The following is a 19,966-nucleotide window of genomic DNA, read 5'->3' on the forward strand; positions in this document are numbered from 1 at the left end:
AATAAATGAGGGAGGTCTACTATATAATGGAAATATATCCAGACAGATTAAGAGAAAAGGGCAAGTCACTAAACAATGGGTACACTTGATTTAAAATAACAAGGCAAGTCCCCTAGAGAAAAAAACAAAGGGAATATATAATATACACTCGTTTGTTCATGGTGGATTCCTATTTTGTTTTCTGAATGGAGGATTATAGTTTGGTGGGGCGGGGGCATAATTGATTATAAATAATAAAAACTACAGCTCTCTCTAACCTGAGACTACAAAGAGATTTAATTTCCCCAAATTTAAAATGTGAAAATGTTTCGCTTAGAGCCAAATCTGTTGTGTTAGGAAATTAGATTTTCAAAAGCTGAGCTTACTGTATTGGTGTTCTGTGTCAAGTGGTTCCAAGGAGCAGGGCCAGGGAGAGAAATCTCTCAACCTAGCTGTTCCAAAATGTATCCCCCCGCACAGGACAACCCCCCAAAAGCATGTGGCTTGATAACCCACCGCTCCACAGCCAAGGGTCCTGTCCTCACTAACGCGTGCGCCTGGCACTGGTGTGCCTCTGCGGGATGGGATCCGCATGAATGGCGCAGCGCGTGAACTTTACCCACGAAAGACCACAACTTGCTCACCAATAAGGCTGCTCATTGCAGCAGAATGACGAAAAATCTCGAGACCAAATCACTAAACAAAGCTCAGTGACGCAGAAGACACTGAATAAATACATGACCAAATAAAGATGTCTTCATTTACCCGCACACACAGTACAATCCAGAAGCAGTACCTCCTCCAAGAGTGATAAAGCCGGCTTCTGTGTTGGGGGGGTGAGGGGGGCACACAAATGACAAGTGATTACGAGTGAGATCAATTCTGATACGTAGAATGAAAAAGCGAACACGCACATAATTCTAAACCAAATGAACACGTCCTCAAATCACACGACTACACAGCAAATGCACTGGATTTTAATCTTTAATATCTAACGTTACTGCTTTAGGACATGTTTTCCCTGAACCAGGAACAGAGTGCTAATTACATAAAAATATACACATAGAAAAAGTAGTTCTCCATTTTCCCGGGGAAAAAACAGTAACTTCTAGAATACTCAAGTGTTTTAATTATAAAGTCTTGGTCATCTCATTTATTAGCTGTGTGACATACATATTTAAATTAAACATTATTAGACAACCGTTACAACTTATAAAGGTAAGGTGCCATTACTGAGTAAAGAGATTCTCCTGGGAGTGGATGTGTCCCTTCTCCCACCCACCAACAAGGCAGCAATGTGGTTAGTTTAATTTCACGAGTACGTGATCCATCGCTGCAAACACGAATTCTCATCTCCACCCTGTGCTTATCTGTGCATGTGTGTGAGCTGGTTAGATCGCACAGGCAACCTCTCGAACTTCAACAGCAAGATGAGCTGGGCTTGGGCTTTCGGTGCAGACTGACTGTGTCTGTCTGAATCAAGTGATCTGACCTATCCTCGGTAGCAAGCACTCTTCGAACTGCTTCCTCAAAGGCCGCTGCCACATTCGTGGCATCTTTTGCACTTGTTTCAAAGTAAGGATAGTCGCCGTTGTCCCTGCACCAGGCTTGAGCTTCTTCTGCAGACACCTGCCGCTCGCTGATGTCAACCTTGTTACCCAAAATCACAAAAGGAAAGCTTTCGGGCTCCTTCACATCCGCATAATATATGAATTCTTTCTTCCAGTTACTCAAATTCTGGAAGCTTTGAGAATCATCGACGCTAAAAGTAAGTAGGCAACAGTCAGAACCTCTATAAAATGGCGTCCTCAGGCTTCTGAACCGCTCTTGACCGGCCGTGTCCCAAATCTGCATGGTAACAAAATGTTCATCCACCTCCAAATCTTTATCTAAAAATTCCACACCTATTGTATGGAAGAGCTGGGCATCAAACTTATTAGTCACGTATCTGTTCATTAGAGAACTCTTCCCAACTCCGCCATCTCCAAGGAGAATTGCTTTAAGAAGCGATGATTTTCCTGCCATTTTTAATCTCAAGATCTCTGATTTCGGAACCCTGTAAAATAAAAGGGTACCATTACATTCCTTTAGACCTGTACATGGCTCTACATGCCTCTATGAATGTCAGTGTCTAAGGGAAATAAAACACAGAGCCCCAATTCCTTTCTGCGCAGGGAATACCGGACGGCAAGAGATGTCACCTACTGAGCCCTCCGCCTCGTGCTAGGCACCACTCGACCATCACTCTCTCTGACAGCTGCTGAGGGCTCATTCTTCCCCTTCCTCGGGTCACCGCTGACTGAGGCTAGCACTCAAGGCCAAGTCTGACCCCAAAGACTGTCCTCTCAACCGTTCCTCTTGGCTCACAATAAGCCCTGCCACCATTTGTTACAGATGCAGTGGGAGACCGAAGTTGGCACGTTTCTGTAGCAACTGCAAACAGCCCTCCGGTGGCACGGTGACAGTGTTCACTGATGGCTTTCCTCTCAGGCCAGGGGGTTTCTAGACAACCCACCTCTTTCTCTCTCTCAGCGCCATCCCCATAGGAGCTGGTAAGCAGGAAACCAGAGACACAACTGACTGATCTGGCTGTGAATAGATCGAAGCCAACCCCCGAGTAAAGGACTCTATTCTTTTCATTAGGAACACTATTTTGAGTTGGCTAACATTAATGTCAGCAGCACCACTCGAATTTTTGATATAATATTATAACCTAGTACATTCTACCCAGAAGATTCATTTGGGCAGCTCCAACTCTTCTGAACAAATGCGCGCCTGGGCTGTTACTTGTGTGTTTCGAGAGGGAATGAAATGAACATTAAACAAAAATGTGGTACCATGCGTACCCTTCAGGGGAAGCCCTGGGGCAGGACTAACTCCCTCCCCGCCACCAGTCCCCCGGCGGGGGGCAGGGTGGGCCGGGTACGGAGATTCAGACGCCCTTGTGTAGGCTGGTGGGAGCACTGTTCCTATTTAAGGCTTCTGTTTTAATTCTTTATTATGAAAATTTTCAAACATACACAATTTCTGAATAATGAGAATAATATGATGACACCTCACAGACCCTAAACCTAGCTTCACCATTTATCAACTTACAGCAAATCTTGTTTCCTCCATAGCATCCCATTCTCCCTTCTGCCCAATTATTTTGAATCAAATTATATCATTTAAACTGTGAATATTTCAATATTAAATGGCTTTTAAGATATTTGTAAAAGAAGACAACCTTTAGAGTAGCACTAACAGAATTTTCTGCAACGATGGAGATGTCCTCCATCTGGACTGTCTGATATGTCAGCCACTACCCGCAAGTGGCTAGTGGGAGCAAGGAAATGAATTTTAAATTTTATATAATTTTCACTAATTTGAATAGTCACATTTAAAGAGCCAACAGCTGTATTGGACAGCACAGCCCTAGAGGAAAAATGGTAATTAACTTGAACATGAAAGTAGATATTGTGAATCCCTCAATGGGAAGGTAATAAAGGCATGAACAATAATTGTTGTATTGACTAGGATGAATTTGCAAAATCACTGCAGTAAACAAACATTACCTGGCAATCGCCTGGTTATATGCAAGTATGACCCGGCATAATGTAACTGAACACTTCCCATAACGTGCAAGAATTCTGCATTTCCTACTACATGCTACACACCATTCTTATAAATATGTGGCAACTTGTCCCTAACTCTTATTAGCTCTTTTAAATTACTGCAGTAATTACTACTATAATTAATACAATTTAAATTGGCCAACGAAAGTGTGAGGCAATTAAAGTGCATACTACTTGGAGACTTTTCGACTTCAATGGATGGCTCTGCCCAATGCTCAGGCTAAATTAATATTAGAGAGGAAACTGAAACTATCTCAAGGCCTTTAATTTCCTGACATAGTAACAGTGCACTAAATCAGTTCCTTTGTTTAATTCTTTGGAATCTTGCTTACACGACTTCAACTTAGGAAAAAAGAGTAGCAAAACCAAAAAAGCACACCAACTATTCTGACACAAGGAAAGCATCTAACGCTCCCTCTTTAACATTCTTCAGTGCTTCTCCAGAGATTCAGTTCTAAGTCCCACTTCTAAGGCAAGACACCTGGCCCTGCTGCCCATTCTTGGCATCAGCCATTCAGAAACGCACTGCCAGAGGGAAGTGAAATTCCGATCCACACGCTCGGCCCTCACACTCGCCCTTGCCTTCGTCCTGGCACGTGCTGCTCCCTCTGCTGGCGAACCCAACCCCACTTCACGAACTAACCGCTGGGCCCTCAGAACCGTTCAGCACCGTCATACCCTACACTGGGAACCTCCCCCAGAAGCCCCCCATCCCAAGATTGTTCCTTTCTCGTGATTTTGAAGCTACATAAACACAGATGTTCCATGTTGTGTTACAAGGGTGTAACAGATGTGCTGAATTCTAGTCTATCATTTATCTCAGGATTTTAGTAAGTCTCTAACTGCCTCACTGGACACAAAGTTTCATTGTACAGCATCAACTTGTTAGGATCTGTACATCAAATTATAAACCAGACTGTGCAATCTGACAACCTCCACCCAGATGCGTGGTTACATACATCTACCAAATTAAGTCTTAGAAATTCCTTGAGATTTGTAATTCGTAACTCTATCAGAACACTTTCATAGTTCTTTTCTTTCTTCATAATAATGTGGCATTTCCCAGTTTGTGCCCTTATTCTGATCAAACAAATTTGGGATACGCTAGCCCCACACACCAGGAAATAGGGTACAATTTTTTACATTTCTCATGTATAATTTGGGGTCTCCCAGGTATCCTATTTGGGGGTACGCTGGCCTTTGCTCAAACAACTAACACAGGCACAAACAGCTCTCCGAGTCTAACGGTAGCATTGAACATAAACACGCATGGTGATACAGATAATTATACGGACTATCTTATTTCCCACTGACATCTAACAAAAGCTAGCTTCATGCAATCTCTACATTAACGTAACATAATGAGTTTATGAACATTCAAAATGTCCCCTTTTTCTTCTCTGAAAACAGTAAAATGCTTTGAAACTTCTTTAGTATAAGCTGAATGAATAAACGTATCCTGATACGCTCTTTTCAAAACTTACCTTAAAATGAAGGCCTTTTATACTCCAGTTTAGAAGGACTGCCCAAAGGCAATAATCTTCACCCAAGCTAAAACATGACTTTAGCAATCAGCTAAACCCTATAAAGAAAGCTGAATAAGAAAAGCATGTGACATAAGCCATAATCTTACCTTAATTGTTCAGTTCAAACATCATCATCTGCAAAGAAAAAATCAGAAAGCACACCTTAGCAATGTAGATTCAATCTGCTTTCATAACTTTAAGAGTAAACACAAGAATTAAAATGCAAAAGAAATGTCTGACTTCCATTAGTAGCTAGATTCTTAATTTAAAAGGAAAACTGCACCTGAAAGCTGCCCATGACCCTTCTCAGCCTAAAAATAGCCCTAGAATCAAATACTACACTTTAACCATTGTTTTTTTCCAACAAGTTTTTCACCTGTCCCCACCCATCCTACCTTTCTAAGTATCCCATTTAGACAGCTGTAAAATTTGGTTAAGATGAAATGTAAAATATAAATTACTCAAAATCTGCCCAAATTTTGAGTGTTTTAGAATAATCATATTCCACAGAATAAAGCTAACACAAACAAGGAAAAAAGAAGGACCACTCAAGGGAGAGGCAGCTAATGTGACACAGGAAAAGTCAGGCAAAGACTAAGGCAGTGCAGAATTTCGTGAAGCTTCTTTCTGGGCAGCCAAGGCAGACAGGAAATTTTGTGAGAGAATGGAGGCCCACTGTCAGAAAGGAGGCTGGTTCCCTGTGCCAGAGGCCAAGAGCGCAGACTCGTGGGCAGGCTATTAGACATCCTGCAGCTCTGGCGACTCTGGTGACAGCAGTACCTATCTCTAGGGCTGTCTGGAAGATCCACTTGGACACGGACAACAGGGAAAGCGGTTCACCACTGTGCCAGGCTCGTTAGAGGAGTGCAGGGAGTTTCTGTGGAATGGACACATGAAGAAGTCTTTACTGGGAGTTTTATAGAAATGAGGTAATTTCTTTTATGGCCATTCGTTCAGTCAAATTTCAGAAGAGTCCTGGGCAGAACAAACCAGAGGGCAACGCAGGCAGATATTAGGAAGCCAACGGATCCTAGTCCTACAGACCAAATTCCGGGTGAAGGCCTCCTGTGCCAACCAGGCGGAGCTGTGCTGAAGTACTAGCCTCTTCCGATCTAAACCAACAGTTCCAAACCCCTGTCCCTCCCTTTTCTAAAAGCAAAGGGCATTTTTGTGGGACTTACGTAAAGCAGCCTTCAACTTATAAATTCAATGAAAAAAATGATACCCTTCAGAATCTTGATATTTGGGGGTTAAGGAGAAAATCACCACCACCACCACCACGCTAACACTGAGCCCTGAAAGCCACTGACTCTGCTTCACTGTGTTCACTCCTCACAAGCCTCTCATTATCCCTACCCTGTGGATGAAGACTCTGACTCAGAGACGTTACGGTCCTTGCTCGAGGTCACACAGCTAGTCAAGGGGGGCAGTGAGATAGGAATGCGACCGGCTCCAAAGCCCAGTAGCTAACCCACAGGCGCGGCAGTCTCAGCTGCCTTTGCATTTATTTCAGAGGGCGCTCCTGTTGCTGTCTTAGGTATAATGAAAAGAAGGGGTAGCAATGGGAAGAGTCTTCCACCTGCTTGCTTTATTTCAAGATCTGCACAAAAACAAGTGAACCTGACAGAACTACTAGTATTCAATCCACTGACACATAGATAAAGCACATCTGAGTCTACCTAAGTTCTATTAGAGTTTCCAGTTTGAACATGTTTTAAATGCAACTGCAATCACACATCTGCAGAACCCTGTGGTGCCTCCCAGAAGCCGAGCGTGTGGAGCGGGTAGGAAAGCAGTTTTGCAGGAGTCCTCAGTGCGTGCCTCCCCGGGCCAGGCACTCAGGATGCAGGCCACACCCAGGCCCTGGCAGGTGGGGCTCGTAGTTGGGGGAGCTGACAATCCGGGCACAAACCCACTTGCGTTATAACTGATACAAGTCTTACAAATGAGAGGTACATGCTATAGAGTACAACACCCAACCAAAACCCAAAGAACAGCTTAAACAGTGCAGGGATTCTGCCCCTGCAGCTCCCTAGGTCAGACCAGGCCCCAGGTGTGAGCATCTCACGGAGCTGTGTGATTCCAGCCATCAGGGGAATTACATTTTCATCCAACATGATCCTGTAACAGAGAGAGCTACTTCACCTGCTGCTCAGTTAAAGAAAGAAGCGGTAACTTCCAAGGCCAGAGGACCATCAGCAGTGTTCCCCTGTGTTAGCGCGAGACTATGCACCAGTCCCCAGCGTGGGCTGTTCTAAAGCAGTGTCTCCATGACCGTTTCAGGCTCATGCCATCCTTAGAACCAGCCTCCCCAAAGGCTGAGCCCACTGCTGGGGGATTTGACCACCAGCAAAGCTCAGCAGCAGGAGGAGGAACCTGTGGAAGGGGGAGGGGGCCAGAACCAGGAGGCGGGACCAGTGGTGCAAAGGCCCGGCCAAGGCACCGGGCACGTCCTGGGAGAGCCCAGGGTGGGCCGGGCATCCGGAGCCGGGGAGAGCAGCGCGAGCTGTGTCGACGGGACTGGAGGGGCGGACCCTGGGGCGGGCAGGGCCTCAGCAGCCACGGAAGGATTCCTGCTGACACCCTCGGAGCGAGCGGAGCCCTGAAATAGCTTCTGCAGCCCGCAACCTGAACAGATGCGGAGTCCAGAAAGGCAGCTGGCTGCAATCAAGAGCAGACTGAGGCGAGGGCGGCAGGGAGGCCTCGGGCAGAGCTGCGATGGATCCCTTACCATCCCTCTCAACTGTCAGTACCAATGGTATCAGCGACTTTGGGGCTGAAAACTGCGGTGGTTGGGCCTCGTACTTGAGACTGCAGTAAGATATTCACTACAAACCCCTCCTCCTGCTCTCTGGCCGGCGGCGAACTCCTGCTCACCCTTGGAGATGCAGCTAGACCTCGTCTCCCCGTGAAACCCTTCCCCTGTGCTCCTAGCACACCCTGCACGTACCTCTATGTGCAGAGACAATACTGAAATCAGCATGCCTATCACGGCAATTTCATTTTTTAAAATATTTATTTATTTGGATGCGTGGGGTCTTGGTTGCGGCACGCGGGTTCCTTAGTTGTGGCATGCAAACTCTTAGTTGCGGCATGCATGTGGGATCTAGTTCCCTGACCAGGAATCGAACCTGGGCCCCCTGCATTGGGAGCATGGAGTCCTATCCACTGTGCCACCAGGGAAGTCCCATGGCAATTTCATTTTTATAATGAAACAAGCTCTCTAAAAAGAATCAGTTAATGGAAATGTATTATACCATGACAAAAATGCCCAGACTTTTCCCTGAGTTGTCAATTTTCTAGACTCTACCAAAAAATACATCCTCATACCATTCTAAAACCATCTTGGAAGGAAGGAAGAGAGGGAGGGAGGGAGGGAGGAAGGAAGGAAGGAAGGGGGAAGGGAGGGAAGGAGGGAAAGGAAGGAAGGAAGGAAGGAATGACTTTCCAAGTGGGGTAAACGGAAATGACCTAAATGCATAATTGGGGATCATCTGCCGCCCTTGAGGAGACATGGAAACACGGGTCTGTAGAAATACATTGTTAAGTGATAAACCTGAAGAACATGCACGTCGTGATGACACCATGTAAAAGCTCACAGGTTAACATGAAAGTCTGCAAGAAAACCTCGAATAATCAATACCAAGTTCAGTCTTCAAAGTCCTGATTTGGTTGCAAATTCATACTCCTTTTTTTAATATCAAATGTGTATTTTTTAAAGCAACCACAATAATTTATTTTGCTCTTGAATCTGCAATTTGGACAGGGGTTGGCAGACTCAATATTTTTTAAAGCTTCGTTTTCACTTAAAGCCTAGCTTGACTGAATGCCGTAATTGAAATGAAACAGAAATGATTTTCTTTTAAAGTTTCACCAAATACCGCTATCCACCAGACCTTAAGGACAACTGTTTCTTAAATTCTTCTGTAACTCAAGATTATATTAAAAATAACTCAATATGAAGCCAAAAACACAAGTAACAGAAGAAAAAATAGGTAAACTGAACTTCATCAAAATTTAAAACTTTTGTGCTTCAAACGACACTGTCAAGAAAGTGAAAAGACAACCCACAGGATGGGAGAAAATATTTGCAAATCTTATATCTGATAAAGGACCTGTATCCAGAACTCTTAAAATTAATCAATAATTTTTCAAAAAACAACTTAAAAATGGGCAAAAATGATCAACATCATTAGCCAGTAGTGAAATGCAAATCAAAACTATAATGAGACACCACTTCACACCCACTAGGGTGACTAAAATCAAAAACACATCCACACAAAAACTTGTACATGAATATTCAAAGTAGCATTATTTACAATAGCCAAAAAATGGAAACAACCCAATGTCCATCAGCTGATGAATAGATAATAAAATGTAGCCTATCCATACAATGGAAGATTAATCAGCCATAGAAAGGAATGAAGTACTGATGCACGCAACAACGTGGATGAACCTCAGAAACACTGTATTTTAAAGAAGCCACACACAAAAGGCCATATATTATATTATCCCATTTATATGAAATGTTCAGAATAGGCAAATCCATAGAGACAGAAAGTAGATTTGTGGTTCCAGGGAATCGGGAGTAACTGCTAATGGGTATGGGGTTTCTTTCTTTCTTTTTTTGGGGGGGGGGGGTATGACAAAAATACTCTGGAATTAGATAGTGGTGACGGCTGCACAATTTAGTGTATATACTAAAAACAACTGAATTGCATACATTAAAAAGGTGAATTTTACAGTATGGGAATTATATCAGCCTGAGAATTAGCAGTAAGACCCTAACATTAGATTTACACGTGCCACAGATGATCTCCTTGTCCCTTCAGCAGAATCCTTTTCAATAAGCCAGTTACACACACACAGATACTCTATTAGGATTACAATACCATGTGCAGGCACCAATGCATGTCATACATGGCGCACACTAATCTGAACAGGAAGTTGGTTAAGTAGGTTACTGGCAGGAAAGAAAATGAACTATGCTTTCAGCAAATACCTCAAAACTAAAGATAAAAAGAGCGCATTGTAACCAACCCTTTCCTTTTCATAACACTATTTTTCCAGCTTTTCTATTGTGTACTTTTATCTTGCACTATCAATTGTTTATGGATAGTGTATCAGTAGTAGCCTTTTCCCTGGCCTTCTCCACCCCCATGCTGGCTTTCAAAGCCAATTATTATATTACAGTAAACCAAGGGGGAGTCAGATCCAAGCATGGAGAATATATATCTCAAATAGAAATGTTTGTACTGATTAAACGTAGACACTTTTTATTGGTTATGGATCTAACTGCCTCCATTCTTACAGATAACGAAATCCATTTATTTCTTTATTACTTTTATTATATAGGATTTTGGGCATGGCATTCCAAGAGCTATCCAACCTCACGTACCTGCCTGTCCCAATTATATCCCTACAAGTCACCATCCCCAAACTTATCACAGGCATTTACTGTCCAGCCTTTGCTCAGGCCCTTATCTGGGACTAGCAGGCCCCTCCCCCAACATAGACAGCTAGGAAAATCCGAGTCATCCAAAGGCCCGCTTTTGCCACCCACACCCCCCGTCCCCTGAAACCTAACCTTTCTCCTCATTCTCATAACCATCCCACCTCTATTACAGCTCTCCTTCACTTATGCTTTAACCATCTGTCAGTTGTGTATGTGTGTTTCCCAATTACAGCGTCAATTCCCTGGGAGGGACACACAACACCTAACGCCATCCATTCATTTGTCCTTTTTTGGTTCTGCAGCATCTAGTACAAAGCTTTCCATTCGATGAGGTACCAAATGAATGCTAAACTGAGAACAAAGAGTGAACTACTTCCTCCTTCATTCTTGTTATTCTATTCTTATTTCTCTATTTGTACTTACCGTACTTACAGTTCTTTCTTTCTCTACTCAATTAGTTCCTTCCCCCATTCTATTTTTGAGGTCTATTAAAATGTGTGGGGGAAAAAAAAAAATGTGTGGGAGAGGACAAAAAACTTGATTCTTACTTGAAAGTCACATGAGGAAACCACTTTAAAATAAGTACTGAATGCAACAGGAAACGCTGAAAAACGACATTCCTCTAACAAGTTACCAAAGGGAGAATACGCTGGGTTTATAAACTGCTTCCTCAAAATTTCAGATTTTCAAATCTGAAACCCCGTGACTAACTCTCACTTCCAAAAACTTAAACTGAATTTATCACTCCTGGTTTAAATTTAGGAACAATTTTTTTTTTCCAAAATCACACATTCCTTTTGCACTCACTCTGAATGCCCTAGTGAGAGGCATGCCACTTCATTTCATAGCTTGAGAAACCGAGGTTTGAAGAAACTAACCAAGGCGACAAAAGCATGGCTAATCCTTACATTATTTCTATTTTCGCCTGAGGTGTATTTGTTTCCTTATATCTTAATACAGGTGTGTCTCGCTTAACAGCCTATTAGCTCCACTCTTTATTTCCAGTCTTCCTAGTCGTCTTTGCTGAAACAGATGAACGAGAGGCAAGTCAAGGAAGTCATTAAGTGTAATAATGGGCATGATCTCTTACAGCAAGAAGTCAAGCAAAACAGAAGAATTAAGCAAAATACCAGAAGAACAGACCAAACTGGAGGCACAACTTGTCAGATGAAATAAATTATCTAGGTGACCACTGAGCATTACCTCAGAGACAGCTAGACAAGGAGAACGCTGTGTAAATCAGACCACGCTACCACGATGTCAGAGCAGCTCACTCTACTAAAAGAACTCGTTTCAGTAAGTACTCTTTTATGAAGATGAGCTATCTAATTAAACTTTAAAGAAGTATATACTTTCAATTTTGCTTAAAACCAGGCACCTCTGTAGTTAGGTATACTAACCATTAACAGTGGTGGAGAGAGTGGGAAGGGAGAAGAGAGGAGAAAAAAACAGATTTGGTTAAGGAATTCAATTTTCTTAAATCATCCTGAAAGTATAGAGCAGCGTGATCCAACAGAACTTTCTGTGATGACGGAAATGTTCTTATGCCCAGTACAGTACACTAACCACATGTGGCTACTGAGCACTTGAAATGCGGCTGGTCCAGCTGAAGAAGTGAATTGTTAATTTTATTTCATTTCAATTCGCTTAAACTTAAATAGCTACATGAGTATTGCATTACACAGTACAGGTATCGAGTGTGCTTAATTTGGAGCCCATGAAGGAGCTGCAGGGGGAAAATGCACCTCCTAGAATCACATGTGAAATAAGGATGAGGGTATGGATGGAAGCATGTGTTTGAGCCTTTCTCTGGAAAGAGTATGAAAAGGTTTCATCAGATTCTTAAAAGGATTGTGGACCTCAAGAAATGATCAATACATGTCTGCAATATTTGTATATTTCGTGTGATCAATTTGTGTAGTTCCTAACACCCTCAAGACTTTCATCTTTACTTGGCGTTACTATTTCCCTCACCCATAAGACTTTCCTAATATTACACTTTGACCATGAACTGTGACAGTTCAATGAAGAGACTTATTCACAGGAAACTGCTAATCCTATAAGTGAGGATCACATTTTGTTCTTTGTTTTATTTAATGAAGTCCTTAAAAGGAACAAGCATAAATCTACCTATAATAAGACACCTGAAATAAGACACCTAAAAGACACCTGTTCAGTCCCCACGTTAGCTCACACCACATTCCTTTCGATGACACCATATCTTCGCGAGGCGGGGTTTCCCAGGGCTAGTGTGATAAAATTCAGGTACTGTGCAAATATTAATGTGGAACAGGATACGAGGGTAGGAGCTGTTTGCTCCCAAAGAGCACTGCTGAAATTTTATTTAAGAGTACTAGAACTCATTCTAGAAAATGCTCTGCACTCACCAATATGTGGCCTTCAAGCAGCTCTTCTGTTCTGACTTCCAACTAAACCACATATGTATGTTCAGGTGTGTTCACCTAATCACTGCTCTGATTACACATGCAAGCGTGAAACTGCGCAGACCGGAGAGGTCGCCTAGACACACACTGCACCCCAGGGAGTTCTAACATTTGCGAACCTGTTAAATCATTTGAACACTCCCTATCTGTTAAAGTTCTACAGAGCACGTTCCAGAAACAGGAATCTGTAAGGCGTCTTTCACGCTTCTCTAACCTTGATAACACAACCACTCTCATGAGAACAAACCTTCTGGAAACGACCTTGGCCTCTGTACCCCAAAACCTAATCCAGTTCACAACAACCTGGAATGAAAACAGTTCACACTGACCCAGCAGCTCAGTTCACTGGCTACACTGCTCTGCTGTCCTTCACACGTGGATAATGAATGTGGCCACGGGATGAATGTAGAAAGTTGTTCCATACTGTTTCTCCATCCCCTTCAAACAACAGCAGACATTTGTAAGGCACCAGGCCTCGGACACAAGCGGAGCCTGTGTTCAGACTCCCCGAGATGAAATGAGCCGGTTCAGTGAAGCCAGCGTGAAGCTTCCATGGCCTGCTTCGCTTCTTTCTATATTTCTTCCAGAACACACAGCCCGCTCTCCCGAGCCCATGCTGATCCAGCTATGACCTCGCCTACATTCACTTAGATCTCATCTTCTCTGTGTTCATGACAAGCAGCAGCATCCTAAACCCTGTACTGGCCACGGTCAAAACCTAACAGAAAGTAATGGAAGAACCCAGAAGGTGGAAACACCCAGAGCTCAACTTCACTACACGTACAACACCAAGATTCACGCTGGGAAATGGAGATTTCTCCTCCCAGTTCTCTCCCGAGCGGGCACGCCCAGGATTTCTGGCAAGCTCTGGCCTCACCTCCCCAACCCAGGCTAGCCGGCCCTCCTCCACCTACACACCTGGGTCCCCGGCCTCCTTCCCTCAGGTAGCCTGACCTTTCATCTGCATCACAGCTTTCCAAACTCGCTGAGGCGTTTTGTGAGTTCACCCCCTCAAAAAAAAAAAAATCCTTAATAAATGTTCTGCTGATGAACTACTTAGTCACAGGCCCTATTTTCTTATCCTTGGTTTTGACTAACAAATTTATTACCCCTCTCTCTCTCTCTTTCTCTTCCATTTGGCTTATTTCCTCCTGCTGCTTGACCAGCAAATTGCCTGAGGCAGAACTACAGGCACAACTCACTTTATTGCACTTCACAGATATTGTGGGCTTTTATAAACTGAAGGCTTGTGGGAAACCCTGCCTGGAGCAAGTGTATCACCGCCATTTTCCAACAGCATTTGATCACTTCTTGTCTGTGTCACATTTTCATAATTCTTGAAATATTCTAAACTTTTTCATTATTATTATGTTTCCTATGGTGATCTGTGATCACTGATGTCAGTACTGCAAAAAGATTACAACTCACTGAAGACGCAGATGATGGTTAACATCTGTTAGCAATAAAGTATTTTTTAATTAAGGTACAAGCATTGTTTTTTTTAGGCATAATACTACTGCACATTTAATAGACAGGTACAGTATAAATGTAACTTTTATAAGCACTGGGAAACCAAAGAATTTGTGTGACTCGCTTTATTACGATGGTCTGGAACCAAATCCAAAATATCTCCGAGGTATGCCTGTACTTGGAAGCCAATTATGTGACGTCTTTACTTGGTATCATGTATTCTCATAGACATACATTATAAAGTACAACCATCTCATTTTATGAAGAAAGAAATGTGGTGACCTAACCTGGCCAGAGTAGCAAGCCAACTGCAGATGCAGCAAGACTCCTCCGAGGCCAGTGGATGTTCTTCCTGCACCAATTCCTCTGGATCCTTCCCAGAATAAAACCCCTCCAGTAGTAACAGACCACACATCCCTTTGCTAGATGCCACGCGATAGCAATCATTTTTAGGTGTGTAATTTAGCATCCCCTCTACCCCATAGCAGACAAAAACTGATAAGAGGCAGAGAAATCTATCCATTAGCAGTGAACAACACACTGTCCATCAGCACAAGCCAAAAAGCAAAGCTCCTCACAAAAGATGCCGTGTTGACTGCATGAATAACAGAATAACACTCACACCAATTCCTAAACAGAGCCAACCCTTTTTTTTTGGCCGTGCTGCACGGCTTGCGGGATCTCAGTTCCCCAACCAGGGGCTGAACCCGGGCCACAGCAGTGAAAGCCCAGAATCCTAACCACTAGGCCACCAGGGAACTCCCAGAGCCAACCCTTCTGGACTCCTCTCACTCCCTCCCAAAGTTCACCTAAGAGTTGTATCTGCCACCAGAATGAAGCACTACATGGACTGAAGGGGCTAGTTTTAGGCATGGTGAAAACAGGCTGGAGACTGCAAGAGAAAAAATGCAAAATTCGATTAAAAAAATTTCATCGCTTATTTGTTCTTTCTTTTTTTTTAATAAATTTTTTTTAATTTTTATTTTTGGCTGCGTTGGGTCTTTGTTGCTGTGCACGGGCTTTCTCTAGTTGCAGCGAGCAGGGGCTACTCTTCATTGCAGTGCACGGGCGTCTCACTGTGGTGGCTTCTCTTGTTGTGGAACACGGGCTCTAGGTGCGTGGGCTTCAGTAGTTGTGGTGTGTGGGCTCTGTAGTTGTGGCGCACAGGCTTCGTTGCTCCGTGGCATGTGGGATCTTCCCGGGCCAGGGATCGAACCTGTGTCTCCTGCATTGGCAGGCAGATTCTTAACCACTGTGCCACCAGGGAAGCCCCATATTTCTTGATTTCAATGATAAAATGCATGCAGAACTATTGTCTACTGAGGCTAATTCAAGGAAGAATTTTATGCTCAATAAGAATGGCTTCCCAATTTGTTTCTTGTAAATTTTCACACGTGATCAACTGACAAAACTATCAAAAACACATCAACCTTATAAATTAGGAGCTTAGGATTAACATACACACACTAATATATATACAAAACAGATAACCAACAAGGACCTACTTATACTGCACAAGGAACTCTACTCAATATTCTGTAATAACCTATATGCGAAACGAATCTGAAAAAGAATGAATATATGTATATGTATAACTGAATCACTTTGCTGAAACTAACACAACGTTGTAAATCAACTATACTCCAATAAAATTTAAAAGAAAAACACATCAACCTTTCCCCATTTCACCTAAGTCCACCCACAGTAAATGCCATGACACAGGTACCTATGTGCTGGTGTGCAGCTGTTTTTTTTTTTTTTAAACAAATTAATTTATTTATTTATGGCTGCATTGGGTCTTCGTTGCTGTGCGTGGGCTTCCTCTAGTTGCGGCGAGCGGGGCCTACTCTTTGTTGAGGTGCAGGGGCCTCTCATTGCATTGGCTTCTCTTGTTATGGAGCATGGGCTCTAGGTGCACGGGCTTCAGTAGTTGTGGCACGCAGACTCAGTAGTTGTGGCATGCAGGCTCAGTAGTTGTGGGGCACGGGCTTCATTGCTCCGCAGCATGTGGGATCTTCCCGGACCAAGGTTCAAACCCGTGTCCCCTGCACTGGCAGGCAGATTCTTAACCACTGCATCACCAGGGAAGTCCCAGCTGTGTGGTTTAAAGACACCTGGCCCATGACCTTGGCTGGGCAATAAATTTTGTTCTAGGACAAAGTTAGAACGTGATCTCATGACTGTGATTAGACTGTAAGCTTCGGGGAGGTGGGGACTCCCCACTGCCCTTCATATCACCAGCACGTTTATATCAGCAACCAACGGGCTACTCAGAAAATGTTTGTTGACAAGTGGAATAATACAGAAACCAAATTCCCTAAGTCTACTTCAAGGGCTCTAAGTGACTCTCAAATTCTGACACTTTTGCCTTCGGAAAAAAAAGGGGGGGAGAGATCTCCCTGGTGGTCCAGTGGCTAAGACTCCACACTCCCAATGCAGGGGGCCCGGGTTCCATCCCTGGTCAGGGAACCAGATCCCAAGTGCCGCCACTAAGATCCAGCACAGTCAAATAAATAAATATTTCTAAAAAGGGCGGGGGGAGATTCTGTTATCAGAAATTTTTTGGTCAATCTTTCAAATGAATGAATATGTCCCTTAGTCAAGGGAAATCTCTTCAAGTTCTCAAATCCTCCCCACCCCCTGCTCTTTCTTAAAATGAGGAGGAGGTACCCTAAATAGGAACCAACATCACATCTGAAGAACTACAGAAGCGCTGGCTGTGAGCTCTGGAGTTACACAGACTGAGGTCAAGCAGGGATTCTCAACCTGGGCACGAGTGACATTCTGGGCCAGACAACTGTTCGTCGTGGGGAGCGGTCCCGTGTATTGTAGGATGTTGAGCGGCATCCCTGGTCTCCACCCAATAGGCGCCTGCAGCACTCCCTCTCACGTGTGAACCAAAAATGCCTGCAGACACTGTCAAATACCCCCCGCCCCCCCGCTGAGAACCACCACTCCAAACTCACACAGGCCTGCTGTGAATCCCGGCTCTGGCCCCTCACCACCCGTGCCCATGGGGAATCAGACCTACCCCTCCTACGCCCCAGCAAATTCTTCATCTTTAAAATGGCGCTAATACCACAGAAATGCTGTGAGAAGTAAAGGAAATGAGGTACTTACAGGATTTACATGCACAGAACACCCAGTGCTGGAGTGGCGGCCCAAGAAATGGTAAGAAATGAGGGTAGGCTAAGAGTTCGTCTCTAGAACCAAAGGAACTTATGTGCAGGCCTCCAGGGTACCACAATCTAGATGGAAGAAGTGGCTGAGGAAGAAAGAAATGAAAATAGGAGAGGCTGGGCAAGAGGGAAGAGCACTGACGTATTTCCTTAGCCTCCGAGAACCCGGCCTGGAGTCAAGGCCAACAAGGTTCTACTTAGTTTTCCTCCGTCTATTCTAACCTCACAAACAATAAACCAAAAATATCCCCCACTCACAAAACTCTCCAAAGTAAATAAGTCAGCAAGCCAGAAACTTCTTAGTACAAACAAGAGGAATTTACAACCTCCACACAAAAATGCAGAAAGCCCCAGACGGCCACAGCAGATGCAGAGAGTAGGAGACAAGTAGTGAAGTCAACTTCAACCTAAGCTTCTAAAAGAGAAATACAGAACAGTTTTCTTAAAAGTCCTTGGCTGAAGAACACCGAGCTTCCGGCATCTCTTCAGTTTTGTTCCACCCAGTGGTTTTGAGATTACCGGCAATTTAGGGATTTTCCACTACAATGATGCCAGAGAAAGACAAACCCGGAAGAAAAAATTTTTTAATTGATTTTTTTAAAAGGAACCAAAATCTATTGATTTTTATCAGGCCTCCGAAATCCTACAAAAAGCACGTGGTCACGTGACAATTTGGAAACTAGCAGAAAAGTCATTCCTCAAAAGAACCCCGGTCACGGGATGTGTCAGCATTTGAAAGGAAAAAACCACCACCCAAAAACCAACTGATACCTCCACAACTACTTGGTCAGCACTTACAATTTTCATCTTGCCTCCCTACATACTAAGCTAGAAGAAAGAGAGGAACACGATTCCGAAACCCTAGCGAGAGTCTGAATCCGATAACACCCCACACGTCCCAACTGGTCTCCCGAGTGGCCCCAACACCTTAGCAAATATCCACCGGGGAAGCAGGTCAGAGATCGCCAATATCAAATCGTGCGCGCCTCTGCTTTCTCTCCATGAGTCATGCGGGAGTGCGCTGGGTTGGCGCGCCTGGGTGGGTTTCTCCGTGTTACCCTGTGTGTCTCCCCGGGGGCTGGTGTGGATGTGTCCGTCTCCCTGGGTGTTTGGGTATGTGTCACCAGGTATCGATGGATCTCCTTCCCTGTGTGCGTGTCTCCAGGACGTCTGGGCGTCTCTGTTTCGGGCGTGTGTCTCTCTCCCCGGGTGCGCGACCCCATCTTTCCACCTGCGTCAGTCAGCAGGAGGCAGGGGGCAACAAGGCGCCCCGCCACCCCGGGGCGGGAGAGTGACCCGCACGGGCCACGCGCGCCTCCCGCCCCAGCTGCCCAAGGCCCAGGCCGCACACGCGGCCCGCGGGCTCCTCTCAGACCCTAACGCCCGCGCAGCCCGCCTAGGCCCCCGCCCGGCCCCGAGGGGAGTCGGCGCCCCGCTCACCTCGCGGCCACACGGAGGAAGCCCGGGAGCTCCGGGCCGGCCCATAGGGTGCAGAGAGGAAAGAGAGACGGTCGAGGACCCGGCGGGCAGCAGACGTCCGCGGCACTGCCCGGGTCCGACTACAGCTGCCCCCGTCCAGCACCGAGGGAACAACATGGCGACGGGGCGGGGCCCGAGGAAAGAGGGCGAGGCCTGGCCGGCGGGAGCCCTGAGAAGGCGGGGCGGGTCCTGGTCGGGGGGCCCGGGGGAGGCGGGGCCTCGAGGTCGCCTTCGCCCAGCCCTCAACCACTCCGTGCCTGTCAGTTCTGGCTAAATCCCGGGGTTTCTTCCGGTCGGCTATTCCTCTGGTCCTACGGCTGCGTTTCCGCGAGAGAGAGCACGAAATAATAGTTATCTTTAAAGGTTGACGTAAAATGGAAATAAACAGATCGCATAAGCACAATCACAGGACGCTTGTGATTACGTTGAGAAATGAATATGCAAGTAGACAAACGAGTAGATGAAAAATGAGAACAGCTGTGATACTGTGAAATAACAGGATTTTTGATTAAATTTTTTAAATTTCCTTGGGCTTGTTAAAAATTGTACTGCCTTTGTCCTCTCTAAATAAAAAGCAGTAGTGGGAAACGTGGTACTGAGGAAACTCTTCCTCATTCCTCACTTAAAATATGGAGTTCAGCGCACGGGTCTTCCGATACAGGCTCCTGGAGACCAAAGAGGAATTTTTAGTCCCTCTAAATATATTTTGCAGGGCAGATTTAGTTTGTTTTCCAAGAGAAGGATCTCACTTTTATTATTTCCTGGGCCCACAATCATTAACCTCTGGCTCTTTAGGGAGTTATTTTCAGGTAATGAATCT

The 19,966-nt window shown here is 44.7% G+C and overlaps 1 protein-coding gene across 1 annotated transcript; it reads right to left on the bottom strand.

Annotated features, from left to right (window-relative positions):
* Nucleotides 1-1,103: 1,103 nt before the first annotated feature.
* Nucleotides 1,104-19,274, bottom strand: LOC137757684 (ras-related protein Rab-9A-like). The gene is made up of 3 exons (XM_068534297.1): nucleotides 19,108-19,274; nucleotides 5,227-5,254; nucleotides 1,104-2,035 (listed from the first exon to the last, which is right to left on the bottom strand). The coding sequence occupies exon 3, from the start codon at nucleotides 2,002-2,004 to the stop codon at nucleotides 1,399-1,401; it is 606 nt and encodes a 201-aa protein (XP_068390398.1). The 5' UTR covers nucleotides 2,005-2,035; nucleotides 5,227-5,254; nucleotides 19,108-19,274; the 3' UTR covers nucleotides 1,104-1,398.
* Nucleotides 19,275-19,966: the final 692 nt, after the last annotated feature.

Source organism: Eschrichtius robustus (genome assembly GCF_028021215.1).
Source record: "Eschrichtius robustus isolate mEscRob2 chromosome Y unlocalized genomic scaffold, mEscRob2.pri SUPER_Y_unloc_3, whole genome shotgun sequence".
Lineage (NCBI taxonomy): Eukaryota > Metazoa > Chordata > Mammalia > Artiodactyla > Eschrichtiidae > Eschrichtius > Eschrichtius robustus.